The 23789-nt window shown below is 41.5% G+C and overlaps 1 protein-coding gene across 1 annotated transcript in view; it reads right to left on the bottom strand.

Annotated features, from left to right (window-relative positions):
* Positions 1 to 9866: 9866 nt before the first annotated feature.
* PER2 (period circadian regulator 2) overlaps positions 9867 to 23789 on the bottom strand; it is a 28736-nt gene continuing 14813 nt past the window's right edge. The window contains exons 13-21 of the mRNA XM_056850160.1: positions 23337 to 23502; positions 23103 to 23227; positions 21085 to 21258; positions 20585 to 20845; positions 18191 to 19053; positions 16026 to 16212; positions 15744 to 15933; positions 10469 to 10619; positions 9867 to 10220 (exon numbers count right to left, since the gene is read on the bottom strand). Coding sequence (XP_056706138.1) covers positions 10071 to 10220; positions 10469 to 10619; positions 15744 to 15933; positions 16026 to 16212; positions 18191 to 19053; positions 20585 to 20845; positions 21085 to 21258; positions 23103 to 23227; positions 23337 to 23502 — 2267 coding nt within the window. The 3' untranslated portion in view covers positions 9867 to 10070. The remainder of the gene's footprint in view (positions 10221 to 10468; positions 10620 to 15743; positions 15934 to 16025; positions 16213 to 18190; positions 19054 to 20584; positions 20846 to 21084; positions 21259 to 23102; positions 23228 to 23336; positions 23503 to 23789) is intronic.

Below are 23789 nucleotides of genomic sequence, written 5' to 3'. Positions count from 1 at the left end.
CTTGCTCAGAAACGAGTTCCATTGAAATCAGTGGAATTTAAACTCCCTAAATTTAGGCATATCTGCTTGTAAGTATCTGATTAACTGTCATCATTGAGCCAATCCCTGGAGGCTACAAGAGCCAGTCACTACTTTACTGGAGTTGCTGCACCTCACCTGGTGGTTGATTTCCACTGTCTGTTTAGAAGGAACAATTCATTTCCCCCAACTCCAGATGAAAGTCTTAAAAAATCTTTCATCAGCCTTTTTCACAGACTTGTTAGGACTTGTTTTAGCAGAAATCCTTCTCTCAAGGTCAGAATAAAAGTGTACCGGTTACTGTCGCATGAAGTTTCAGCAGAACTGTCTGTTTCAGCTAGCACTTGGTTAAATTGAACTGTTATAGGTAACAGTACCAGTCACCAGGCCTCTTCACACATTACAAGGTTAGGTATGCATCTAAACTATTTTAAATGTACATATTATAAATATGGACTGAGAATGCTGAGAAGTGCATGCATTCACCAGAGAGCCAGGATTGGCGGATTTAGTGGCAAACCCTTGTCCTCCAGTGTATATTAAAAGAGAGTCAGCATGGTGTAGTGGTTAGAGTGTCATACTAGGATCTGGGAGACCTAGGTTCGAATCCCCACTCTGCCATGGAAGCTTGCTGGGTGACCTTGGGCCACTCACACACTCTCAGCCTACCCTACCTCACAGGAGGAGGGTAGAGCAATGCGAGGAGAAGAGAGCAATGTAAGCCACTTCTGGGTCCCCCCTGGAGAGAAAGGTGGGGTATAAATGAAATAAATAAAATAGCTATTAAGTGTTACTTACCTATGTATTAGGATCCCTGTTTAGAAAGTAATCAGTATAGCATATACAGAAAGACTGAAGGGAGCAATTTTGACCCATAGAACAATCCTAAAAACAGCAACAGAATACCTCCCCCCCCCCACCTTAGGAACAACTGAAACACCATGAAACAGTCTAAATGTTTACTACAAAAAGGAGTAGGCTGGGTGAGGAGAAAACACTGCTTCAAGGCAAACTACAGGAGCCCCTACTCTGCAGTTCGTAGAGTCTTAAAATGTAGGACATGTGCCTTTTAGTGAATGCCTAGCCATATTTCTTGGAGGCCTGATTTTGGATTTGATGTTATGCCTGTTCCAAATATCTGAACATTAAAGATTACAATCCTAGTCCTCAAAAGGAAATTCCTCTCTTGCGTGCGGTTTTGTTCCTAACAATAAATACTGCTATATAACGACTTCTAAAAAATGTAGACTGTGTCTTTATTGTGTGTGTGTGTGTCTGTGTGGGTGGGTGGGTGGGAGGGAGTAACACTTTTAAAGGGGTAGCTTAGCACGCACTTAAATCTCTCAGATTCCCCCTCCCTAGAACAAATCAAATGGGTTTATTGTTTCTGCTAAGTGGGAGGTGGGGTTTCAGGAAGATTTGGATTTTTGCCTTGGCTGGGAACCCGACACAGGCTCCGGGAGCCACCTTTCCCTTTGCCAACAGGCTGTCTGTGCCGAGCAGATGGGCCATATGGCCCTCGGCATACACAATACCAGCACGCAGGCCCGAGTGAGATAATAGAAGCTGAACAAAACCGTCTCAAAAAGCAACTGCCACCTCTGCGGCTCCAGCTGCTGCTTTTGGGAAGGTCTCAGCACCTCTTTATATTCCATCTTTCCCTCAGTTTTCAGGGTTGTAGAAAGCGTATTAAGAAAAAAAACCTGAAATGGGATTTTGGATCCCACTTCCAGGAAGGCTGTGCCAAAAGCAGAACATTGTGTGAGCATGGTCTCCGATTGAGCACAAGTGTTTATTAATGCAAATCTAATTTCCTTGGACTACCAACACGCCCCCCCCCTGATTAAAACCAATGAGAACAGGAGCATAACCTACACAACCCTATGGAAATGAATGGGACTTGCACAGCATCATGAACAGCTGATTATTTGATCCCAGTGGTCTAAGAAGTATCTCCCCCCCCTCAAATTTTACAAGGTTCAATGCACACAAAGGTTTCATGGGGCTCCTCCCCACCCAGCCCCACCTTTGAGACTCAGCCCAAGTAAAACAGTAGCAGTAATTAATTTTGCAGCCCAGCTTCTTGAAGGCAATCCCAGAATGGAAAACCAAGATGTTGCCAAATGAAGCCATCTGCTCCTTATTCACGTATCATTTGCAGGCTGACCTTTACCATTCTTCCCACTCAGTCTGTTGCAAACAGCACTGAAATAAACGTCAGCTTAAGGGAGGGAATCAGGGGCACAACACACACAACTTGGAATAAAATATATTTGAGGGGAAATACCAAGGCCATGTGGCTTCATAAAAATTCTGGGAGACAGGACATCCCGTCAACCCTTTAGAACAGCCTTGATCACTATTTCCCATGAACATTCTGAATTTCATGCTAGAAGAAACAGATCACACCATCTCTTGTGAGGGTTTTTTTTTTAATAAAAAGAGCAGTTTGTAACTCAATAGTTTGTCCTATGATGAGCTATTTGTCCACAGGACTTTTACCAAACGTGTTATTCACTCACATGAAAAGTAACAGAGAACACCATCACAGGAGAAGAAAAAGGTGTATTAATGCACTTTCGTTTCCTGTTATAAGGACCACCACATTCTTACAAACACTAAACTAAAATGTAGGTGGCAGACTCCATGGTTGCGTGCCCCCCTAATCCTACACATGGCAAACTAGTACATTAAGGAAATGCCTATGGCACTAGGTTAGAGCAGTTCTCACTGATGTGCAAGGCATTTTCTTTACACAGTGGAACATGCGGTCATGCAATCTTCCATCTTGCAGTCAGAAGGGGTCCAGGAATAGATTTTATTGTGTGATGTTGGCCTACCAAATCTCTGTCAGGGAAACAAAAGTATGATCATTTGTTCCTCTAATTTGGAATCTTTTTATCCAGATAATTTGAGATAGGTAGAAGAAGAGTTGGTTTTTATATGCCATCTTTCTCAACCATTTAAGGAAGAATCAAACTGGCTTACAATCACCTTCCCTTCCCCTCCCCACAACAGACACCTTGTGAGGTAGGTAGGGCTTAGAGAGCTGTAACTTGCCCAAGGTCACCCACTTGGCTTCGTGTGTAGCAGTGAGGAAACCAACCCAGTTCACCAGATTAGGTCCGCTGCTCATGTGCAGGAGTGGGGAATCAAACCCAGCTCTCCAGTGCTCCAAACCACTGCTCTTAATCACTACACCACATTAGCCTGTTAAGTCTATTGCAGCAAAATTAAAACAGTAGTCCAGTGGCACCTATCACAGGAGAAGACTAATAAAATTTATTTTAACAAACTCTGACTCGAATGTTTATGCAGGAATAAATTCTGTTAGTCTTTCAGGAGCCACTGGACTCGTTTTAGTTTTTATCCACATGGCTTTCTTTGCAGAAGGGTGTCTACATTGCCAGATACCCCTGACAAATTAGCAGATTGATGTGCCACAAGCAGAGAGCATGAGAAAGGCCACTAAGATGGGTGTGGGTGTAACTCTACTCAGAATGGCACTGCCAGTAAGGCACACCCAAGTGGTTTCCTGTTGATTGCATGGTCATCTAGGAAACTGGTCAGTAACAAAACAGGAGATAGATTTAGCTTTTCAACCAGTGTTGAATCAGTAGACTACATCCCACTCACTTCATGGATCCCCTTCCTCCTCAATGGTATAGCACACGTATTATTTAAAATACTTATAATGCTGCCTGTCTAAATATCTGCTAGGTAGTTTAATACAACAGATGAACAAGGCAAGAGCAGCCAGTAATAAAGTATAAAATTGCAAACCAAACCAAAACAAGATCAGATTTAAAACAACAACAACAGCTGAATGGTTTTTAAAGGCGTCAAATGTAAAATTGGAAGAGCTTTAAAACCATAAAAAGCCATCATAAAACCAGAGAGCTTCTAAAACAACATCAAATAAGAGCATCACAACAGATAGAACTCCAGAAGAGAGAAGCTCTTAAAGGCCAGGCAGAATAAAAACATCTTCACATGGTGCTTGGGATTGTGAATGTGGTGTCAGGGGAGCTTTAGTGGGGAGTTTTATTAGGTGGGGGCCATGACAGGGTAGGCCACATCTCAGCCACGTTACTTCTGAAAACACAAGCAAACCTAGCTTGCCCTCCAATGAAAATCTTAACCAGGGGGAAGTCTAATACAGGATAACGTGCTTCTTTGGATTTCCAAGTGTCAGTCTATAAAGAACATAAGAAAGGTCATGCTGGATCAGACCAAGGTCCATCAAGTCCAGCAGTCTGTTCACACAGTGACCAACCAGGTGCCTCTAGGAAGCCCACAAACAAGATGACCCCAGCAGCATCATCCTGCCTGTGTTCTGAAGCACCTAATACAATAGGCATGCTCCTCTGATCCTGGCGAGAAAGAGCTTCATCGGGGCTTTAAATTTGACCCCAAAGCAACCAGCAGCCAGAGCAGACCTTTTAAAATTGAAGAGACACAGTGCCTATAGCTAGTACTTATTAGCCATTTACCTTCTGCATTTTGAACAAGTTGAAGTTTTCAGAAAGTGTTAAAGACCACCTTCCGAAGAGCACATTGTAATAGTCTAATCTGGATGTAGTCAGAGCAGTGGATTTGCCACTCGCTGCTAGTTATTTAAATTTACGGGGTCTAAGGAGGGCTTTTTAACAAGGGATCTCACGATCACTTCCTTAAGGCAGCTGGAATGAGTACCTGCCTCAATGAAGTAGCTACCACTTCAGAAACTCAAGCCAGGCTATCCCCCATCTAGCTGCATAGTGTAAGCCAAGGTACGACAGGGTTGGGCACAGACGTGGCAGGCCACTCTCCTCCGAGGAACTTGTCTACATCAGACCACAGCAACTAAAATTCATTCATAAAGCATGACTGGATGGTGCTCCAGTGACTTTCCAAGATGATCTGCCAGCAAAGTCCAAGTCATCTTGAACATGAGTGACTTTATCTGAAACATGCTTAGCAAAAGGTCAGTCAGCTGTTGTACAAACTCAGTTTATGTGTTGGGGAATCATATTTCAAAGACACTTTGCTATCTGGATCAATGGTGGCAGATAAGTAGGCATGTTCTACCATGACTACCACTGCAGAAGAGATACAATTAAGTGTCCTAGATTGTACTTGAGTATACTCACTGCCAGTTTTTCTCTAATTACATTCTAGACATTTACTGCTGTGCTTCATTGCCTAAAACTCAACATAAATTAAAGGGTCACATGGGCTCAGCAGAAAGATAGTGGATAGTTTGAGGCAATTATGTAGAGCTGCCATTTTATCTGCCCATTCCATAAATTAACCAAGGGCATGGGCAAATCCATCCACCTGAAGCTCAGTCATATCATGGGTGGGTCTGAATAAAAAACCAATGCAAAACTGGAGACCAGGCACACTACCACGACGACACAGTGGAGAGATTTGTGTGTGTGGTTAAACAGATCATCATGCTTCTCCCCACAGTAATAAGTGGATCATTGTGTTGGCCCCCTATCTGTCCCAGCAACCTGGTATGCCATGGGGGCATATGGGACCAAAGCAAACAGGGAATAGTAGGGCACTGGTCTACTAAGGTGAGCCAGTTTCCAGGGTGCTGGAAGCCATCTTGGTGACCTGTGTAAATCTTTGAATGCTGAAAGACAGAGATGGGGTGTGTTTGCATTCCTCTGACCTCAAGGTGGAAAAGCTGGAACAATAGGGAGTAAAGGAGCCTCCCTCGGGTACTTACTGAAGCATTCCAAGCAGACATCTGGGACTGATAGCACGCCTTAATCCCATAAACAATCAGAGTCCATTTATAGAACTCTGACCAGTCTTTCAGCATATATAGAGTCACCCTCCAGCTCCATCTAACTTGCAGAGTAGATTAAACCAGGACATCTCTTGTCTACTCCTCCCTTCCTGGGAAAATCTTCCAAATCTTTCTACATATCTAAAACTCTATACTAAAACCATTGCCAATATTTAATCAGGCAACCTAAGGTATTCTTCTCTATTGCCATCACCTCATGTTCTTTCATATTTTAATATCTCAACTATTCAAGGAGTAATTAAACTTTTTGTCCCTGGCTAAAACCCATTGTGTTGCCTGTTAGCATACTACCCCAGGACTAATTTCTGGGTATAAGTATTAGCCCCTTTGCAATTCATGTGTGCGCGCGTTCTCAGATCCAAACACTGCGTCTTTAAGGCTCTTGCCTTCTGAGAAATGCTGGCCATTTCTCTGCTGCTCAGTGCTGTTATCATTTGGATGTCATACTCTTCTGACTGGTAAATATCACCCTCAATGCCCTCATAGTCTTGTGATCACCCCTCCTCTATTTTATTTTTTAGGCTCGTGTGTGATTTTGTGGTTGTACGTATGTGTGTTTAAAATCTCTTTTTCAATAAAATCCCTTAAAATTATAAAACATTTCCTCATTATTAAGGGTATTTCCGCAGGTGTGCTCATCCCTGTAAAACAAGAAGATTCCATACCCCTCCCTCTCGCTAAGCGTAGTCTCCACAAAGGGAATTCCCCCATTTCAAATGGAGGCTGTCTGTAAGGGATAACAATTGCAAGAACCAAGAAGGATGCAATTCAAGCACTGAAACCTGTCCTCATCCCAACAAGTAGGTGACGGTAGTATCACAATAATTCCAGTGAAGTCTTAGGTTATATGGACAGAAGGACCAGGAGAGTTGGAAGCAGAACATGGGATCTAAAGGAATGCTAGAAGAAGGGACCAGGGGATCTAGGAATTACAAGGGGTATCAGAGGCAGGATGAGGGTCAGAGTAGGTAGTAGGCTGAGAAGAAACTGAGGGAACTACAGTTAAATAAGCTAGGAAGCCTAATGAAAAGGGTATAGAGTGGAGGTAAAGACAGGATAAGTGGAAGGCCTTATACAGAGCTTTGTCTCAAAATAGTTTTCTGAATTCACTAGAAAACAGTTTAATCTGATACAAGTATAAACAGAACACAGCTAAAAATAAATTTGTTTTATTTACCAATTTTCTAAAAAGCAAGTAATAAAAATTAGTCACAAGTGACACAAACAAGATATTGCACAGGGGACAGAAAACACTGTTTGCAGATGGGAATGACTAAGTCAACAGTCTTCTCAATACTGACACAATATCATCAAGCTAACACTCAGTACCACAAACTTGAAGAGAATTTCAGAATCGGGTCTATAAGAAACGGAGCCTTGCAATTAAAAAATTGGAGGACAATATATTAGTATTGCCTTGTAAATAGAAAAATATTTTTAAAGCCAGGGATTAGCAACCTTTTTGGACTGCACCGAACACACACATCTACCTATAAGGATGTTGGTGTGCTGGCAAATAAAAGTGTGTATGTAGGAAAGGCAGACAGGTCAGACAAGGGCTATCCTTGACCAGAGACACTGGGAGCAAACAGAGCCCCAGTGGTCCTGGCAGTGCCTCAGGTTACTTGGGTGAAGAACCAGCCCTACATGCCCAGCAAAATGATCCCGGTGTGCCACTGTTCAGAGTGCAGGTCAGAGGTTGCTTACTGCTGCTTTAAACAGACATTTTATTAAGACATTTAAGTAAAGGTTCTTAATACGTTTTCCCCTCCCTCTCTAAATTAGGTTGTCATTAAAGTGGGCACACACATGCACAAACATATATACAAAACATACTATAAAGAAATTTACAAGAATAGTATATATCTGCAAGTCAAAACCCAGGACAGCACTGGTCACAATCCCGTGAACCACAGAAATTATTTGCACAAGTCTGATGAGATTTCCAGCTTTTCCTATGTAAACGTCTCTCCATGCCACTTCACAAAACTGCTTTTGAAATTCTCCGGAGTGTTCAAAGCAGTTGGCCATGCAGCAGAGTAGATAGGCTGGTTGAAAAAGCATCCACCCAGGCCTGACTGGGTTCTGAGCTATTTGCATTGTTCTCTGGCTTGTGATCTTTGTTTTCAGCACTGAACACTTCCCAGCGATTGAAGAAGACATAAAGCCTGTACATACATGGTAGTGGAATCAAGGCCTTACCGTGTTGGATAAAATTTCTCAAATGACCCTGGTAGAATAACTTTAAAAATCTGTTTAGGTGATAAAATATACATTTGTATATACTGCAGGTATGCCAATATACCTGCAGTATATACAAATAATTAACTATGAAGATTTAAAATACATCTAATAAAACCTAAATTAGAATTCATACTTACGTACAAGCAAGTTTGGTTTTTTAAAAACATTTCAAAAGATGATCTGAGAGAAGGGAGTAGAATCAGTATACACAGAAGGTGAGGAAATAATGCTTCAATGGCACAAAAGTTAGGACACCCGAAAACAAATTCACAAGAGAAGCTGCGAAACAGGAAATGCTTGTTCTATGAACCCACAATTAATTTGTGCAGATTTATTGGCTTAGATGAATGTATGATTAGCCAGCTGATTATGGGTTACAGATTCCCATTTAGAATATCTGTACACTAGAGTCCCCAACAGGCCTGGAGAAAAACTATCATGTCCCTTTAGGAGAGGCATAATGATATGTTAATTACCTCCAGGCCATGAAACACTTCAAAGGCCCATTTCAATACAATAAGGATTTATTAAAGGGGCAGGGCATTTTTTCTACACCTGTTGGCAACCCTATTGTAAGCTTCCAACTAGTGGGAAAGTTTGAGATGGAAAACGGGAATGAATTAATGTATTATTGCCCTGGATCCTTTTTTACTTTGCTAGATCGTTAGACTCTGTATCTGCCTTCAGTGGGTCATGGTTGGATCCTGTACAGCAATTATTATGCTTTTCTATTAAACTACATGGCACAAGAAGGTTGGTCTATGTTCCAAGCAATATCTATAAGCTAAAGGCTACTTTTTAGTGCAGCAACTAACTTGGGGAATGATCTTCTACTCTGTTCAACTACAAGCACGGTTCTCTCTACAACAGTGACACATCAATCACCAATTATCTTTCCAACATCTTTGGAAGTTAATTTTTAGGACCAATTAAAATAAGCTCCAAAAAGGTCCAAAAGTGAACTGAGTAGCTGTAAAACTACTGACTTAGATGTAGTTGCGGCATAAGCCTTTATTTACAACTACATCTGAACTCCATAATACATATTTTACTGTTGTCCACACCACAGAGGCAGCTCTGCTAATAAGACAGACAAATGTAATATAGGTAAAGTGATCAGAGATTCAGTGGAGAGAAAGCTGATCTAGAAGGCAGTCAATTGCTCTGAGGACGCTAAAGAAGGCAGTTAGAAACCAAGACATAGCCTGATCGAGTGGAGTAATAAATAGTGCCCTATTGGCATCAATGGAGAAAAACTGATTTCAGTGAAAATTCAGATATGCAATTGTTTAAAAAAATTGAACAGATATTTTGTATTGTTTTTGAAAAGGTGAACTTAGTAGAATTGCTTTTAACACCAGTAAATCGGAACACAGGTGTGACTGGACAAAATTCTTTGTTCAATATAATGAAACAATTGTGAAATACTGAATATTTTATCTACTAATCTGGAATTTATTCCAGATGTTTCCAGTGGAAAATCTACAATTTCCAAATAATGCATTAGTGCAAAGATAAGACAGTGGAAACTGCATGACAGCACAGTATCTGGACATTCCTTACCATAACCAGTCATGGGGTTAAATCCAACCAGCTTTTCCACTAATGAAAAAAGGGTCTCCTTTAACCAACGAAATGGCTATAATGGGACCTGCATCAATTAAAGCCATGTGGGGTGGCAACTGTAATAAGGAGAACTGGGTGAAACTGAGTGAGAAAATTTACTGGATCCAACCTATATTCTGCAGATTAAAAAAAAAACTTGTGAAATTTTGAAATAAGGGGGGAAAATGTACACTTTCTGCAACAGTGACCAGAGAAGGAAAGGAATACCCCTAGCTGAATGAGATTAATCACAAATGACCTTTTTCTAGAACAAAAAAATCCATTTGTTTTTACATAAAATGAAATCCATTTCACAAGAAACAAGCTTTAAAACCTTTAAGATCTAATGATGCACTGCAAAAATTAAATAGCAGATGCTTTTGCAATGCATCTTAGTGGGTTAAATATTTTCACTGTTGACTTGGCTCAGGGAAACCAAACCATTTTCTCCATTGGCCTCATTCATTTCATTAAGCTCCATTTCACGGATTTCTTCTTCATCTTGCATGCAACATTTGCTTTCAATGTTTTCTTCACAATATACACAGTCCTGAGGGAAAAAAAGGGGGGGGAGTAAGCTGTAGCAGCTCTTTCCAGCAGCATATTCTATGTCCCTAAAAGAGATTTAATGCACATGTTTTGGATTGGCAGGTGCATGTGTTTGAGAGATACAAGACTTTCCTGCAAGGGAAAAATGCACCACTGGACGTGGAAAGCGGCAAAGCTGCACCGGCATAAGCCTCAAAAATAAATTATTGTTTTCATACTGAAAGGAAAAAAAGTGCTCTTTAAACATACCAAATTAGAAACAACTGGTGGAAGTCCACCCTTCTGAATCCATGGATGTACTTCAAGTAGTTCTCTCTTTTGCGCTTCAGTAAACTTTGGCTGGAACTTCTGCATTTGTTTGAGTTTCAATTTGTCCTCTTCTAAAACAGTTTCCAAATTTCTAGAGAGAAAAAAATACACAGGCAATTCAATTGCCGATGTTCAAATAGTTAAAAATACTAGGTTGCATCCAAATTAATGTTTCTTTGGGCGAATGGATTTCCCTTCATAGAGTATGATTTTTCTGCTTCCCTCTTGTGGCTCCCAAAATTCTGATCTCCAGGAACAGGATTTTGAGTCATTTTGGGCTGCTAGGGTTGCGGGAGGCAAAAAATTATGCTTGAGAGGAAATCCTTATGCCTGCACAAATGCCTAATCTGGATCCTTTATAGAGGCAACAATATTACAAACAGATTTTGGCTCTGAACTTTAAATATTAGCACTCTGAAAAAATAACATCAAAATGGGTTATGAACATAAGAAGGGTCTTGGTCTGATCCAGCAGGGCCTATCAAGTCCAGCAGTCTGTTCACACAGTGGCCAACCATGTGCCTTTAGGAAGCCACAAACAAGAAGACTGCAGCAGCACCATCCTGCCTGTGTTCCACCGCACCCAAAATAATAGGCATGCTCCTCTGATACTAGAGAGAATAGGTATGCAGCATGACCAGTATCCATTCTAACTAATAAGCATGAATACCCCTCCATGAATATGTCCACTCCCCTCTTAAAGCCCTCCAAGCCGGCAGCCATCACCACATCCTGGGGCAGGGAGTTCCACAATTTAACTATGTATTGTGTGAAAAAATATTTCTTTTTATCTGTTTTGAATCTCTCGCTCTCCAGCTTTAGCAGATGACCCCATGTTCTAGTATTATGGGAGAGGGAGAAAAACATCTCCCTGTCCACTCTCTCCAAACCATGCATAATTTTATAGACCTCTATCATGTCTTCCCTTAGCCGCCTTCTTTCCAAGCTAAACAGCCCTAAGCGTCCTAACCACTCCCCATAGGACAGTTGCTCTAGTCCCGTAATCATTTTGGTTGCTCTTTTCTGCACCTTCTCAAGCTCTGTAATATCCTTTTTTAGGTGTGGTGACCAGAACTGTACACAGTATTCCAAGTGTGGTCTCACCATAGATTTGTACAAGGGCAGGATGATATCAGCAGTTTTATTCTCTATTCGTCGTCTAATTATGGCCAGCATGGAATTTGCCTTTTTTACAGCAGCTGCACACTGGGTTGACATCTTCACTGAGCTATCCACTACTACCCCAAGATCCCTTTCTTGGTCTGTCACTGCCAGCACAGATCCCATCAGTGAATATGTGAAGTTGGGATTTTTTGCCCCAATATGCATCACTTTACACTTGCTCACATTGAATCTCATTTGCCATTTTAATGCCCATTCTTCCAGTACTCAGAGATCCTTCTGGAGCTCTTCACAGTCCGATTTTGTTTTAACCACCCTAAATAATTTGGTGTCATCTGCAAACTTGGTTGCTTCACTGTTTAACCCCAACTCCAGGTCATTGATGAACAGGTTGAAAAGCACCGGTCTCAACACAGATCCCTGAGGCACCCCACTGCTCACATCCCGCCATTGTGAGAACTGACCATTGATTCCTACTCTCTGCTTCCTATTTTTCAGCCAGCTCTCAATCCATAAGAGGACTTGTCCTCTTATCCCATGACTATGAAGTTTGCTTAGCAGTCTTTGGTGGGGGACTTTTGTCAAAAGCTTTTTGGAAATCCAAATACACAATATCCACAGGCTCATTCCTGTCCACATGCTTATTGATGCTTTCAAAAAACTCTAATAGGTTAGTGAGACAGGACCTACCCTTACAGAAGCCATGTTGGGCTTTGCCCAGCAGACCTTGCCCTTCTATATGCTTGACAATTCTATCTTTAATAATGCTTTCCACTAATTTACCCGGAACAGACGTTAAGCTAACTGGCCTGTAATTTCCTGGGTCCCCCCTGGAACCTTTTTTATAAATGGGTGTTACATTGGCCATTCTCCAGTCCTCTGGTACAGAGGCTGATCGAAGGGACATATTACATATATTTGTTAGAAGTTCAGCAATTTCCCATTTGAGTTCTTGAAGAACTCTAGGATGAATACCGTCTGGTCCCTGTGACTTGTTAATTTGCAGTTTGTCTAGACGTTCTAGGACTTCCTGCCTTGTTACCACTATTTGCCTCAGTTCCTCATTTTCCCCTCTCCAAAATCTCTGTTCAGGAGAAGGAATCTGCCCTGTATCTTCAACAGTGAAGACAGATGAGAAGAATTCATTTAGTTTTTCAGCAATCGCTTTATCCTCCCTTAGAGTTCCTTTTCTCCCATTGTCATCCAATGGTCCAACCGCTTCCCTAGCTGGTTTCCTACTCCTAATATACTTAAAGAATTTCTTATTGTTTGTTTTGATGTGTTTAGCAATAGCCCTCAAAATCTTTTTTTTGCATCTCTAATTATCTGCTTGCATTTCCTTTGTGCAAGTTTGTGTTTGCTTCTGTTCGCCTCGTTTGGGCAAACCTTCCAGTCTCTGAAGGAAGACTTTTTTTCTCTAATTGCTTCCTTCACCTCACCCGTTAGCCATGGTGGTGACCTCTTGGACTTATTACTACCTTTCCTGACCTGCGGTATACAAGCTAGCTGAGCCTCTAGTAATGTGGACTTGAGTAACCCCCTTTTCAAGTGATTTAACCCTCTTAACTGTTCCTTTCAACTTCCTCTTTACCAGTTTTCTCATTTTAGAGAAGTTCCCTCTTTTAAAGTCAAAGGTAATTGTATGAGATTTCCCAGTCACTTTCCCACTTACATCTAAATTAAATTTGCTGCCATTGTGATCACTATTGCCAACTGGCTCAACTACATCCACATCCCACACTAAGTCACCGGCAGCACCACAGAGTATTAAATCCAGGATTGCTTCCCCTCTGGTTGGGGCTATGACCAACTGTTCGAGGGCACAGTCATTTAGGATGTCTAAAATTTTTTATCTCTTTGGCTTGTCTGGAGCATACATTTATCCAATCAATATGAGGGAAGTTGAAGTCTCCCATTATTACTACTTCTTTACCTTTACATGCTTCCCTAATTTCATTCTCCATCTCAAGATCACCCTGAGCCATTTGGTCAGGGGGCTGGTAGAACGTCCCCAGTACTAAATCTCCTTTGGGGCCCAGAATCGTCACCCATAAGGATTCTGTGGACGAGTCTGCCCTTTTTATGGTCTCTAGCTTATTAGACACTATGCCTTCCTTGATATACATAGCAACACCCCCTCCAATACGCCCTTCCCTGTCATTTCTATACAGTTTGTAACCAGGGATGACTATATCCCACTGGTTCTTTCCCCTCCACCAGGTTTCTGTAATGCTCACTATATCTATGTTTTCTCTTAAAACCATGCACTCTAATTCCCCCATTTTTGCTTGGAGGCTTCTAGCATTAGCATAGAAACACCTCCACACTGTTTCACTCTTTCGACTTGTCTGGCATGTGCCTTTGGGCATCTTTAAGTGGCTATCCATCATTTTTTCCCCATTCCCTTTCATGTCTAAGTAATTTCTATGTGGGCAATCTGAAGCAATTTTCCCTTTGTCCATATGCACTGAGTTTGCCCGAACCGGATGCTTCTCAGCTCCTGTCGGCTTTCCCTCCAGGTTCAGTTTAAAAGCTGCTCTGCCACCTTTTTTATATTATGCATGTTGTGTTCTTTGTCCTCCTGTCATGAAATTAATTCAAATAAGTAACTCACTAATGAGACACTAAAGAAACTTGCAAGGAAGTGATTTCCAGTAAAAACATAATAAAACCAAACAGAACAATAGAGGCAGCATTAGAAGCACAAAGCGCTATTCAGGCATAACACAGTACAGTTGGGTTTACTACTATATTTACTGTTCTGCATAAAAAATAGTATCAATTAAAAAAATAAAAACATGTTTTGGCATAAAATGGCCCAAGACAGCATAAAACCAAAAATCAGGAGTAAAGGATCAAATGCATGAGTGACAACAGGCCCTGAACAATTTAAATCCTGGAAAACTAGCTAAGTTTTGCTCTGATGCTGCAAGAGTTAACTAATCTGGCACCAGATGGGGGATTGGGAGAGAGCATTCTACAGACTTTGTAGCCATCCACCTCACTTCAGAAAGAATGCAAGCACTTAGTAGTGCCTCAGAAGATGACCTTAACAGTCAGGCTCACATGAGTTCAGGCAATCTTTTAGATGCCCCTTCAAAGCCCCAAGGGACCCAAAGACAACAGTCAAGAACCAGATAGTGCCAGGAGTAGCCCTCTCTGTCAGCAAGGCCTTACCTGATACCAATAGGTCAGTTTTGGGCTCTTGGCCCATGGACTAAATGAGGCAACACTAACTCTGTAAACTCAGTCTCTCAATCAGAAACTACTGAATCTGGTTTGGGAAATATTGATGCACTCTACTTGTATGAAAACGAAAAGCCTTCTCATTATGATTGGTACAAGTGTGGTGCACAGAAAGCTATCTGTGAAATCTTCACCGGTGGCAAGATAAATACACAATGCTGGCTGGTTACCATATCTTTCTGCTACTTCAGTGGCAGGTAACTTCTTCCCCGCCCCCCATCTTAAACAGTGACACGGGGACATCCAAATTCAATGGATTGATGTCCTTCCCCTCATCTATGCCCAAATGTTGTTAATAATCTAGACTGGAAAACTAAAGAATAGATATTCAGTTAGGATTGGTTATGTTCGTAATCCCCTTTTGTCAACAATTGCACTCAAGACAATGGATGGATCCAGCGATACAAGCAAAAACATAGATGAACTCAACACAGTTCCACAATACATTACAGTGGCCAGAAAATGGCTACCCAAGATCTCGCTCAAGTGGAAATGCAAGTTAAGAGTCAATGAGTCTGAGTTAGCGCAAGCAGCTTCTGTGGTCTTTTTTCTTGCGTTTCTGCTTGCACAAGAGCTCTAGCACAAGCAGAAATTCTGTGCTGGATCCAACCCATTGTATAAAGTTCCCAGCATGTCTCTTATTGTAGAACTGGGTTGACTCAAGTTTCAGCCAAGGTTGCTGTATCATGAGTCGTTAGGCCATATTCTGGGACCATTCCAGTCTATACCTGAATACACATCCCTACTAAACCAGGCAGCGTTTACTTGAAATGGTAGTTTCTACTATCTAGTTAGACTATGTGCAGCTTATGAAGGTGGGTGGGGGAGGAAGAAGCTCTTGAATTACCGGGATGGTATCTGGTAGGTCATCATTACAGCATCATCTGCATTTGCCATCAGCAGCCAGATGGGATCCTGGAGGATGTATTTAACGAAGCTCTCACTTTCTTCCACTTCTGTGCCTTTTATTTTACTATTGTTTTCTGAGGAATCAATGCTCTCAAAATATTTGCTGGTATGACTTGTCTCGCTGTCACCTTCAGAAACAAAAAAAGGTACATCATTCAAACTATGGAAATCACACATCCCATTTAAAAAATCTCACTTTCAGCTGCCCCGATGACATTACCAGTTCCACTGCCTGACATGCCACATCCATTTGATGCAGATCCCAAAGACTCTGCCACTGCAGAAACGCCACTTCCAGAAGAAGCAGATCCGGTGCCTGAATACGCGTCTTCCTGAAGTAAAATATCAAGTAGGTCGCTGGAGACAGAGAAGGCATCACTGTTCTGAGTTTCCATTGGAGACCCATCCTTGTATATATATAAAAAAAGACCAAAGACCAAAACCAAAAAACCGTCAATACAAAATTTGAGGAAGACCATTTCTTTCAAAGAACATTGGCTAGCTGTGTATGGATTGAACTTTAACAGAAAAAGTAAGCGCAAGCGTTTATTCAGTGGGGTGTGGAGCAGCAGGACAAGATAAATTTATCATTATTATTTAAACTGATCCAAAATGTTATGGATGAAGTAATATTCCAATCCCAATTATTTCTATTTCCATTATAAATACACTTACATATGTGTGTGTATTTAAAAAACAAACAAACATGTTACAGCCCGTCAGTTTCCAAAAATACAGGTCAAAGAATCCACATGATACATGGTTACTGACTTTTATTGTCTCTTTGCTCTGGCATATTTCCAACAGTGTTTCTGGTAACAGGGTTGTACTGCTTACAGTTGTGGTACTAAGGTTGAAGTCCTAGACACACGTACATGACACGATGACTCATTGAACACAACAGGGCTTATTTCTGAGTAAATGAAGCATAGGACTGGATTGCAAATCAGGAAGAGCGATCCCCAGGAAATGTTTGACACAACTGCTTGAAGCACTGCAAGGACATTGTGGAATCTTGGACTACATTTTAAATCTGGGTACAGATACCAGGATATACAATATCTGTACCCTAATACCAACTATTGACTAAAAAGCCCAAACTGCATTCAAAGGTATCAGTAATGTACCACGAGAAATAAGAATTAAATTAAGAAGTGACGAGACTCCAGTAAATCTAAAATATCCATCCACAGAGGCCGTTGCCTGATATATCTCTGCATGATTCATTGGCCAGGCCTAGCTTCCTCCTAAAGAGCCTCGATGTTGCTAAATAGTTCTGCCTTGTCTCTGCATGGGATGTGATCTGAGCCTTCAGTCACTCTTGGTACAGATGGAGCAAATTTACTCAGCCTCAGAGGCAGTGGCCTGTGGTAGGTGCTAATTATAACATTTATAATTATAAAATTATGCATGGGGTGGCAGCAAATTGGCACAGAGGACTTTTTCTCCCTCTCAATACTAGCACTTGGGGCACCAGAGCCGACGGGCAATAGATTCAGAACAGACGAAAGGAAATAATTTACTCATCAATTGATTTAATTGTGGAATCCATTGCCAATGAATGTAGTGATGGCCACAAGTATGGGTGAATTTAAAAGGGATTTAGACAGATTAATGGAGGGCAGGTTCATAAATGACTACTAGCCATAGCGGGTAAAGGGCACCTCTAATACACAGAGGCAGCAAACCTCGAACACCAGCGCTAGGGGTAGCATCACAAGGAAGCCTTGGCTTTTATGCCGTTTGTTGGCCTTCTGGGGTAAATGGTCAGCCACTGTGTGAAACAGGTTGCTGGACTAAATGGACCACTTGTCTGATCCAGTAGGGAATATTATGTTTTGTATGTGTCACCACTCTGGGCTGGCCTCCTTTTACCAGAACTCATAACCAGAAAAACCACCTGCACAGAAACATAGGGACAGGTAATTCTTATTTTTGCACTCTTGAAAAGTATACCTTTCAGAGTGTAATAGTTAATAGTGCTTCTAAATTTTTTAAAAAGTGCCTTGGCTAATAGAAGTTTGGCTAACAATGTTTTATACCTAAAGAAGAAGCCCTTGGAACAGATCAAGGCTGTAAATAACCATTAACTTTAGAGTCTGGGCCGTGTAAGAATTGCTGCCAGGCAACCAGGTAGAGGAAATTGGGCTCTTCATTGTTTCAGATTTTGCTATTAACAAATGGAGTTGTAAGCAGGCTATCAGCTGTATTTGCAAGGATGGTTGAGGTGGATTTAGCATCAGGTATCTGACTCCTTCTGTGTAATAATTATGCATGGAAAACAACGTTTCTTTTTTTTTAAAGAATTCATTGCATTAATTCCCCACCCCACAATCAAAATACTTTACAGCACATTTTCCCCAGGAAATTACAGAGAATGCTTACACAAGAAGATGCTTTTCTGTTACAATCTGAACTCAGGGGTTTGCTACTGGTCCCTTCATCTGTTAAAGTTCCCTGGTTCCCCAGTGTACCAGCAGTTCCACTTTCCATTGATTTTGGCATTTCTTCTTGCAGAAGGTTCAGCTGCAGAGGCGAACTACACCGTGACTGAAACAATGGTGGCGAGGTCTGATCTTGTGGACCAAGAGACTGTGGAGTGCAGGAACGGGACGGTTCATTTCGAGATTCTACAACAGGGGTCTTTTCACTATCTGCTGATGGATTATAGTGGAATGGCTGTGCTGGGAATAACATTTGTGGAGGAAACGTGTTGGAGGCAGTGAAAGGAGGCTGTGCTGTAAACATTGCTTGGGAAGAGAAAGAATGCTGAGCAGAAAAGCTTGGCTGATCAGGATGAAGTGTCTGAGGAACACCACTATTCACCTGAGGATATACATAGTTGGGGAGAACCAGTGCTACCATTGGAGTCATTAGAGGGGCAGAAAGTTGTGATAATGGCAAAGGACACTGACTTCCTGAATCCTGTGATTCATTAAAAGCAGAGAGAGAAGCTTCGGGGCCTGGGGGCACAGACCCTGTAGCTGGAAAAACTGGAAGTGGATATGCAGGCATAACTGCAGGAAAAGGCATGGCTGGATAGCTTGCTTGGGAGGCATCTGATGGAGACCAGGCTGCACTATTGGGGCCAAGCAGAGGAAGCCGATGGGGGGGCTTGGTACGAGAAGTTGTGCTGTCTGAAGATTCATGTGGCTTCAATCGTTTGGACTTCGACCTTGATTTCCTATTCTTTCCATTTTTCTTCCAAGCCTGATCTATTCCAGAGCCATGCCGTAGTCCATGAATACCTAGAGAGTGAAGAAAATGCTCAGTGTCCCCACTCTTAAAAATAGCAGCATTAGGCCTCAACCTTCCTTGGAACGCACCTCCGTGGACTTGAAAGCTTTTAATTCTAGATGCATGAAAACTGCTACAAAGAGGAAGCCAAAGGAGACACACTGTGTACCTGTTCAGAAGTTGGGAGGGAAAAGTATTTATCCTTTTTATTGTTTCACATTTTCCAGGTCTCATCCCTGACAGTTAGAAAAGTTGCAGGTTTAAGTTCTCCGGCCTGATTCAAATCACCTGGGTCCACTCCCTCCCCACCCCCGGCCTTCTGTTGATGAAGCTATTGCAAATTCTCTGCATTACAGTACTACAGGTAGAAAAAGGATGTTCATGCATTTATACAACAAATGCTGAAGTTTGCAGTCTAAACAAGCCTTGAAAAAATGCTGGGAGATTTGGGGGATGGTGCCTGGGGGAGGGTGGAGTTTGGCTAGGATATGATCACTTCTAGTTGATGCTCCAGGCTGCCTCCCTCATCTCTATGGTCTTTACAACAGAGGGGAAATTGCTAGAGCATCACCATGTGGAAGACATTTTTTCTCCCACTCCAATTCCTCAAGCGCTGGAAATTGGGTGTAGTAATTCCCCACCCCAGGCAGGTAATGGGAAGTCTAGCCCTTATTCATCTGGCTGGCAGTTTTCAGGTGGAGAATACTGGAGGTTAGAACAGTATGTCCCTATCTGTCCACAGTCTGGGTTTGATATCCAACTGAGCTAAGCATAGCATTCATTAGAGGAAAGCACAGGGGACAATCTTGCCTGATGATACTGTTGGACCTTTCAGCAGCCTTTGATACAGCTGACCACTCCATTCTCATACACTGCCTTGAACATGGAGTTGGTACTAAGGGCATAGCCCTTCAACAGTTTCACCAGTCTGTCTGACCAGACAACAAGGAGTCTCCACTGGGGGTGAAGAATCAGCTGGGTGGGATGTATTTTGTAGGGTGCCAGTCTTGTTTCTGAGTTCAATTCAAGGTGCTGGTTGTGACCTTTAAAGCCCTTCACATCCTGGGACCCACATATTTGCAGGAGTTTCTCCTTCCACCTGTCCCTAGGCACCTATAGTCATCAGGCAGCCATCTGCTGGCTATCCCACCACTTGGGGTGGCCATTCTGGCATCAACCAAAGCCCAGGTATGTTCCATGGTGGCTCTGGGTGGAATGGGCTCCTTTAAAAGGTGAGCCCCCCTCCCTCCTTGGAGATCTTCAAGAGGCGCTGCAAGGCCTGCCTGTTTGCCAGGGCTTTTCAGGGGGTTTGAGTAGCGGGCATCTTTTAAGAGGAGAGGGGGAGGGATTTGGGGCTTGGTATGTTATCTTTGGTTTCAGCTGGGGATGTTTTAACTATTATTGTAAGCTGCCTTGAACCAAGAGGAAAGACAAGCTATACATGTTTTAATTAATAGTGTCATGTCCAATTTAAAATGATAGCTGTAAGATACATTCAGTGATTGTTTAATGAAAAGTATTATGAAGTCACAAGAGCCTTACCTCGTTCACCAGGATGCCCTCTGGGTCTTTCTTGAAAGTAGTAATTGCAATGATACTGAAATATATGGAATCTTTTGATTTCTTTACATTTTGTCAGAAAGCTCTGCTCTTCTTTTTGTGTATGCACTGCAAGGACTTCCTTTGTAAGCCCTAGTTTCTTAAATGTTTCTTTTTCCTGGGTTTTTGGTGTACTGCTGGACTGGACAGCAACAGGTTGATTGTCAGTGGGTTCTGTTCCATTCTGACCATCTTCTATTATTTCTAAAACAAGCAATTCAAAAAAAAAAAAACATGTAGGAAAAAAACAATATCTTCCCAAAATAAGTTTCAGCTGATTAGAGCTTTATTCACCTATATCATGACATTAGTATGGTCTGCCTTCCCAAGTTTCTCTCATTTCCACCAGGAAGAACACATAGCAATGCTTGGAGATAAAGTTACAAGCGCTCTGTAGAAACTGTAAAGTAGTATTCCATCCCACAATAAAAGTGGTACAGTACCTAATTCAGGCTGTGGCTTTTTGTCTCCCACGTGAACGAGGGTGCTGCTGTAGCTGCACTGACTGGTGAAAGACACAACACTTTCTGGTTTCCCAGGCAAAGTCAAGGAGGTCAAGTGAGCGCTAACCACGGGAGATGCGCTCGGTTTGTCTGGCGTCTCCAACAGTGGAGGACCTAGGCAAGATTTTGACAACACATTTTCTTAAAAACCAAAACCAACCACACACAGGAAAGAACAGAAGGATGAACATAAGATTTTCAGACAAAAAAAGAAATTATCTGGAGAAATACATCTTCCAGATTTAACAGAGCAAAATCTGAACTGCTTTTGGAAAGGTCAAAAATATTTTTGGAAAGGTCAAAAATATTTTTTCTCGGGTTTCTGTCTCATCCTTCTACCACACTTATTCTGCAGTTCTCCAATTATTTCTTTACTCTCATAGTTCCTTTCATCCATCAGCAAGTTGTTAATCATCAAGAGGTAGTTGTTAATTTCCTGCACTGAGCAGGGGGTTGGACTAGATGACCCTGGTGGTCCCTTCCAACTCTATGATCAAGAACTCCTGAAAACACAAACATTGCCATTCCTTTGGGCTCACAGTTAGGTAATGGGAGACAGGACGAGAATGCATCAAAGCTGTCACTGATATTGTCAGTACCTGAGCAGCCTATTTAAAGGTGCCCACAAATACGGCAAACCATAGCTTCCCTGCTGCCAATATTATGGCTTTACAAACATTGTGTACACACATACACACACACACACACACAGAGAGAGAGTATTTTTATTTACAAGCAATGGAACTGCTGCAAATTTAAACCAGAGGCTAATACAGCATCTGAATGATGCTTTCCCAAATGTGTTGCTAAGGCTAGAAGTAGAGGTCTTTCAGCGTCATCCCTATAGCTCTTCTTCTCTCCCTAGTAAGGCCCAAGAATAAAGAACGCGCAATATGTCACAACTATGTTGCATTTATCTCTGGATTTCACTGGTTGGCATTTGTGGTGGTAAGGAAGCAACTCGTGGCATACATGCAGTGTTATTAAATGTTACTAGCACAGATATGAAAACGGGAAGGCTCATGACAGATCCCCTAATATCTAATTCCAGTCTTTAAAAAGGCCAATTGGCAAGGCAGCTCTTAGTTGACTCACACCAACATGACTTGAAGATATTGTTTAAGTGATGGCAAGAGTTTCTTCTAACCAGCTTGAGACAAGGGAGAATACGTACTAAACTCACAAGTCTGGAGGTACTATTATTAGAAGATGGTAAGCATTTGCTTTTTAAAATGTATATAATGCTGTTAGAGAAAGCACATTAGAAAACCAAGAACTTTGATTTTTAAAAAACGATCTACGGCTCAGGGATGTCAAGTCATTTCAAGTGTATGGCAATATATTGCATTATTGGGTTCAGCATTTTCAGCAAGCATGATTTATTAAAAAAAATAATTGAAATGATATATCAATGACATCTGTCACCTTGGTGATTAGCCAGGATGTATTGTAATCAAGAGGGAACTGCTGGTATTGTGTAGGGGAAAGAAGCCAACTTTTCCCAATTGTGGTGGGCTTGCCCTAGGGCTAGAACATTATGGAAAGTTGTAGCCTCTACTCTTTCAGCAGGTACAGAAAAGCTGATTATGTCTATTAAAACAAACAAGTGATCACTTCATACTTAATCACAGCTGTCAGGTAAATTTTTGTGAGGGTATAAAAACCGAAGGTTATTCCCATTACATAAAACTGGCTGGCTAAAATCAAAGATCTATTTTGTCTGTATAAACTAACAGCTCTTCAAAGATTTTGAGAGGCAGCAGGAAAAATAAAAAGTTTGGACCGATATTATTACTTGTTTGGAAGGCATGTAATTATTGTATTTCATTCAAGCCAACTGTACAATAGTAGTATTGAAATTTATAATAAAAAAGAAATTAACTCCAGCTAATTACATGGGTTAACTGGGCCTAGCTTTTCTTCCATTAAAAAAGAGAAAAAAATTAGGCCAGAAATACCTGTAGATGTTTGTGTGTTATCATTTGCTTGCTTTCTGTGTGCATCAGAATCCAATGAAACAGCATTTGATGTAGGCAGAGAATTGTTCTTCACTGTATCAGGTGCGCTGCAACTTTCCAAATACCTACAATGAGAATAATTTTTTATAATAAAAACTTGAGAAAAAATACTATAAAAAAGCAGTAATCTGTTACACATTGCCAGTGATTTAGTGACAATGAACTGCTGCTCACCTGATAACACTATCTAAACAGCTGATCTGCTGATACGAATACACAGGCTGTTCTGCCCAATCCAGTTCTTCTGTAGCCAGGCTGCTTTGACAAGCAATTCCAACAGCATCATTTTCAGCTGACTGAGTGGTACCTTTCATGTAACTACAACAGTCACTAGAATTTTCTGAATAATATAAAAAGCAGAAACATCTAATGTATAATTAATTACTGATCTTTCACTAGCCAAGCTGCAATAACATTCTGGAATCAAGGAGTTTGTGCCATGTGAAAATACCCCAACCCATGGCAAACTGTGCAAAGTGATCACTACATGAAGTTCTGGGTTATGTGCATTTGCCTGCACATTACCATACTGGGTAAAATGTACTTGATTAAAGATACAGGGGACCAGAACTGTTTTGGATTTTGGAATATTTGCATATACATAACGAGCTATCTTGGGGATGGGGC

This window comes from Euleptes europaea, chromosome 5 (genome assembly GCF_029931775.1).
Source record: "Euleptes europaea isolate rEulEur1 chromosome 5, rEulEur1.hap1, whole genome shotgun sequence".
In the NCBI taxonomy this organism is placed as follows: Eukaryota; Metazoa; Chordata; class Lepidosauria; order Squamata; family Sphaerodactylidae; genus Euleptes; species Euleptes europaea.
The sequence above is the reverse complement of the archived record's forward strand: the minus strand, read 5'-3'. Positions and strand labels throughout refer to the sequence as shown.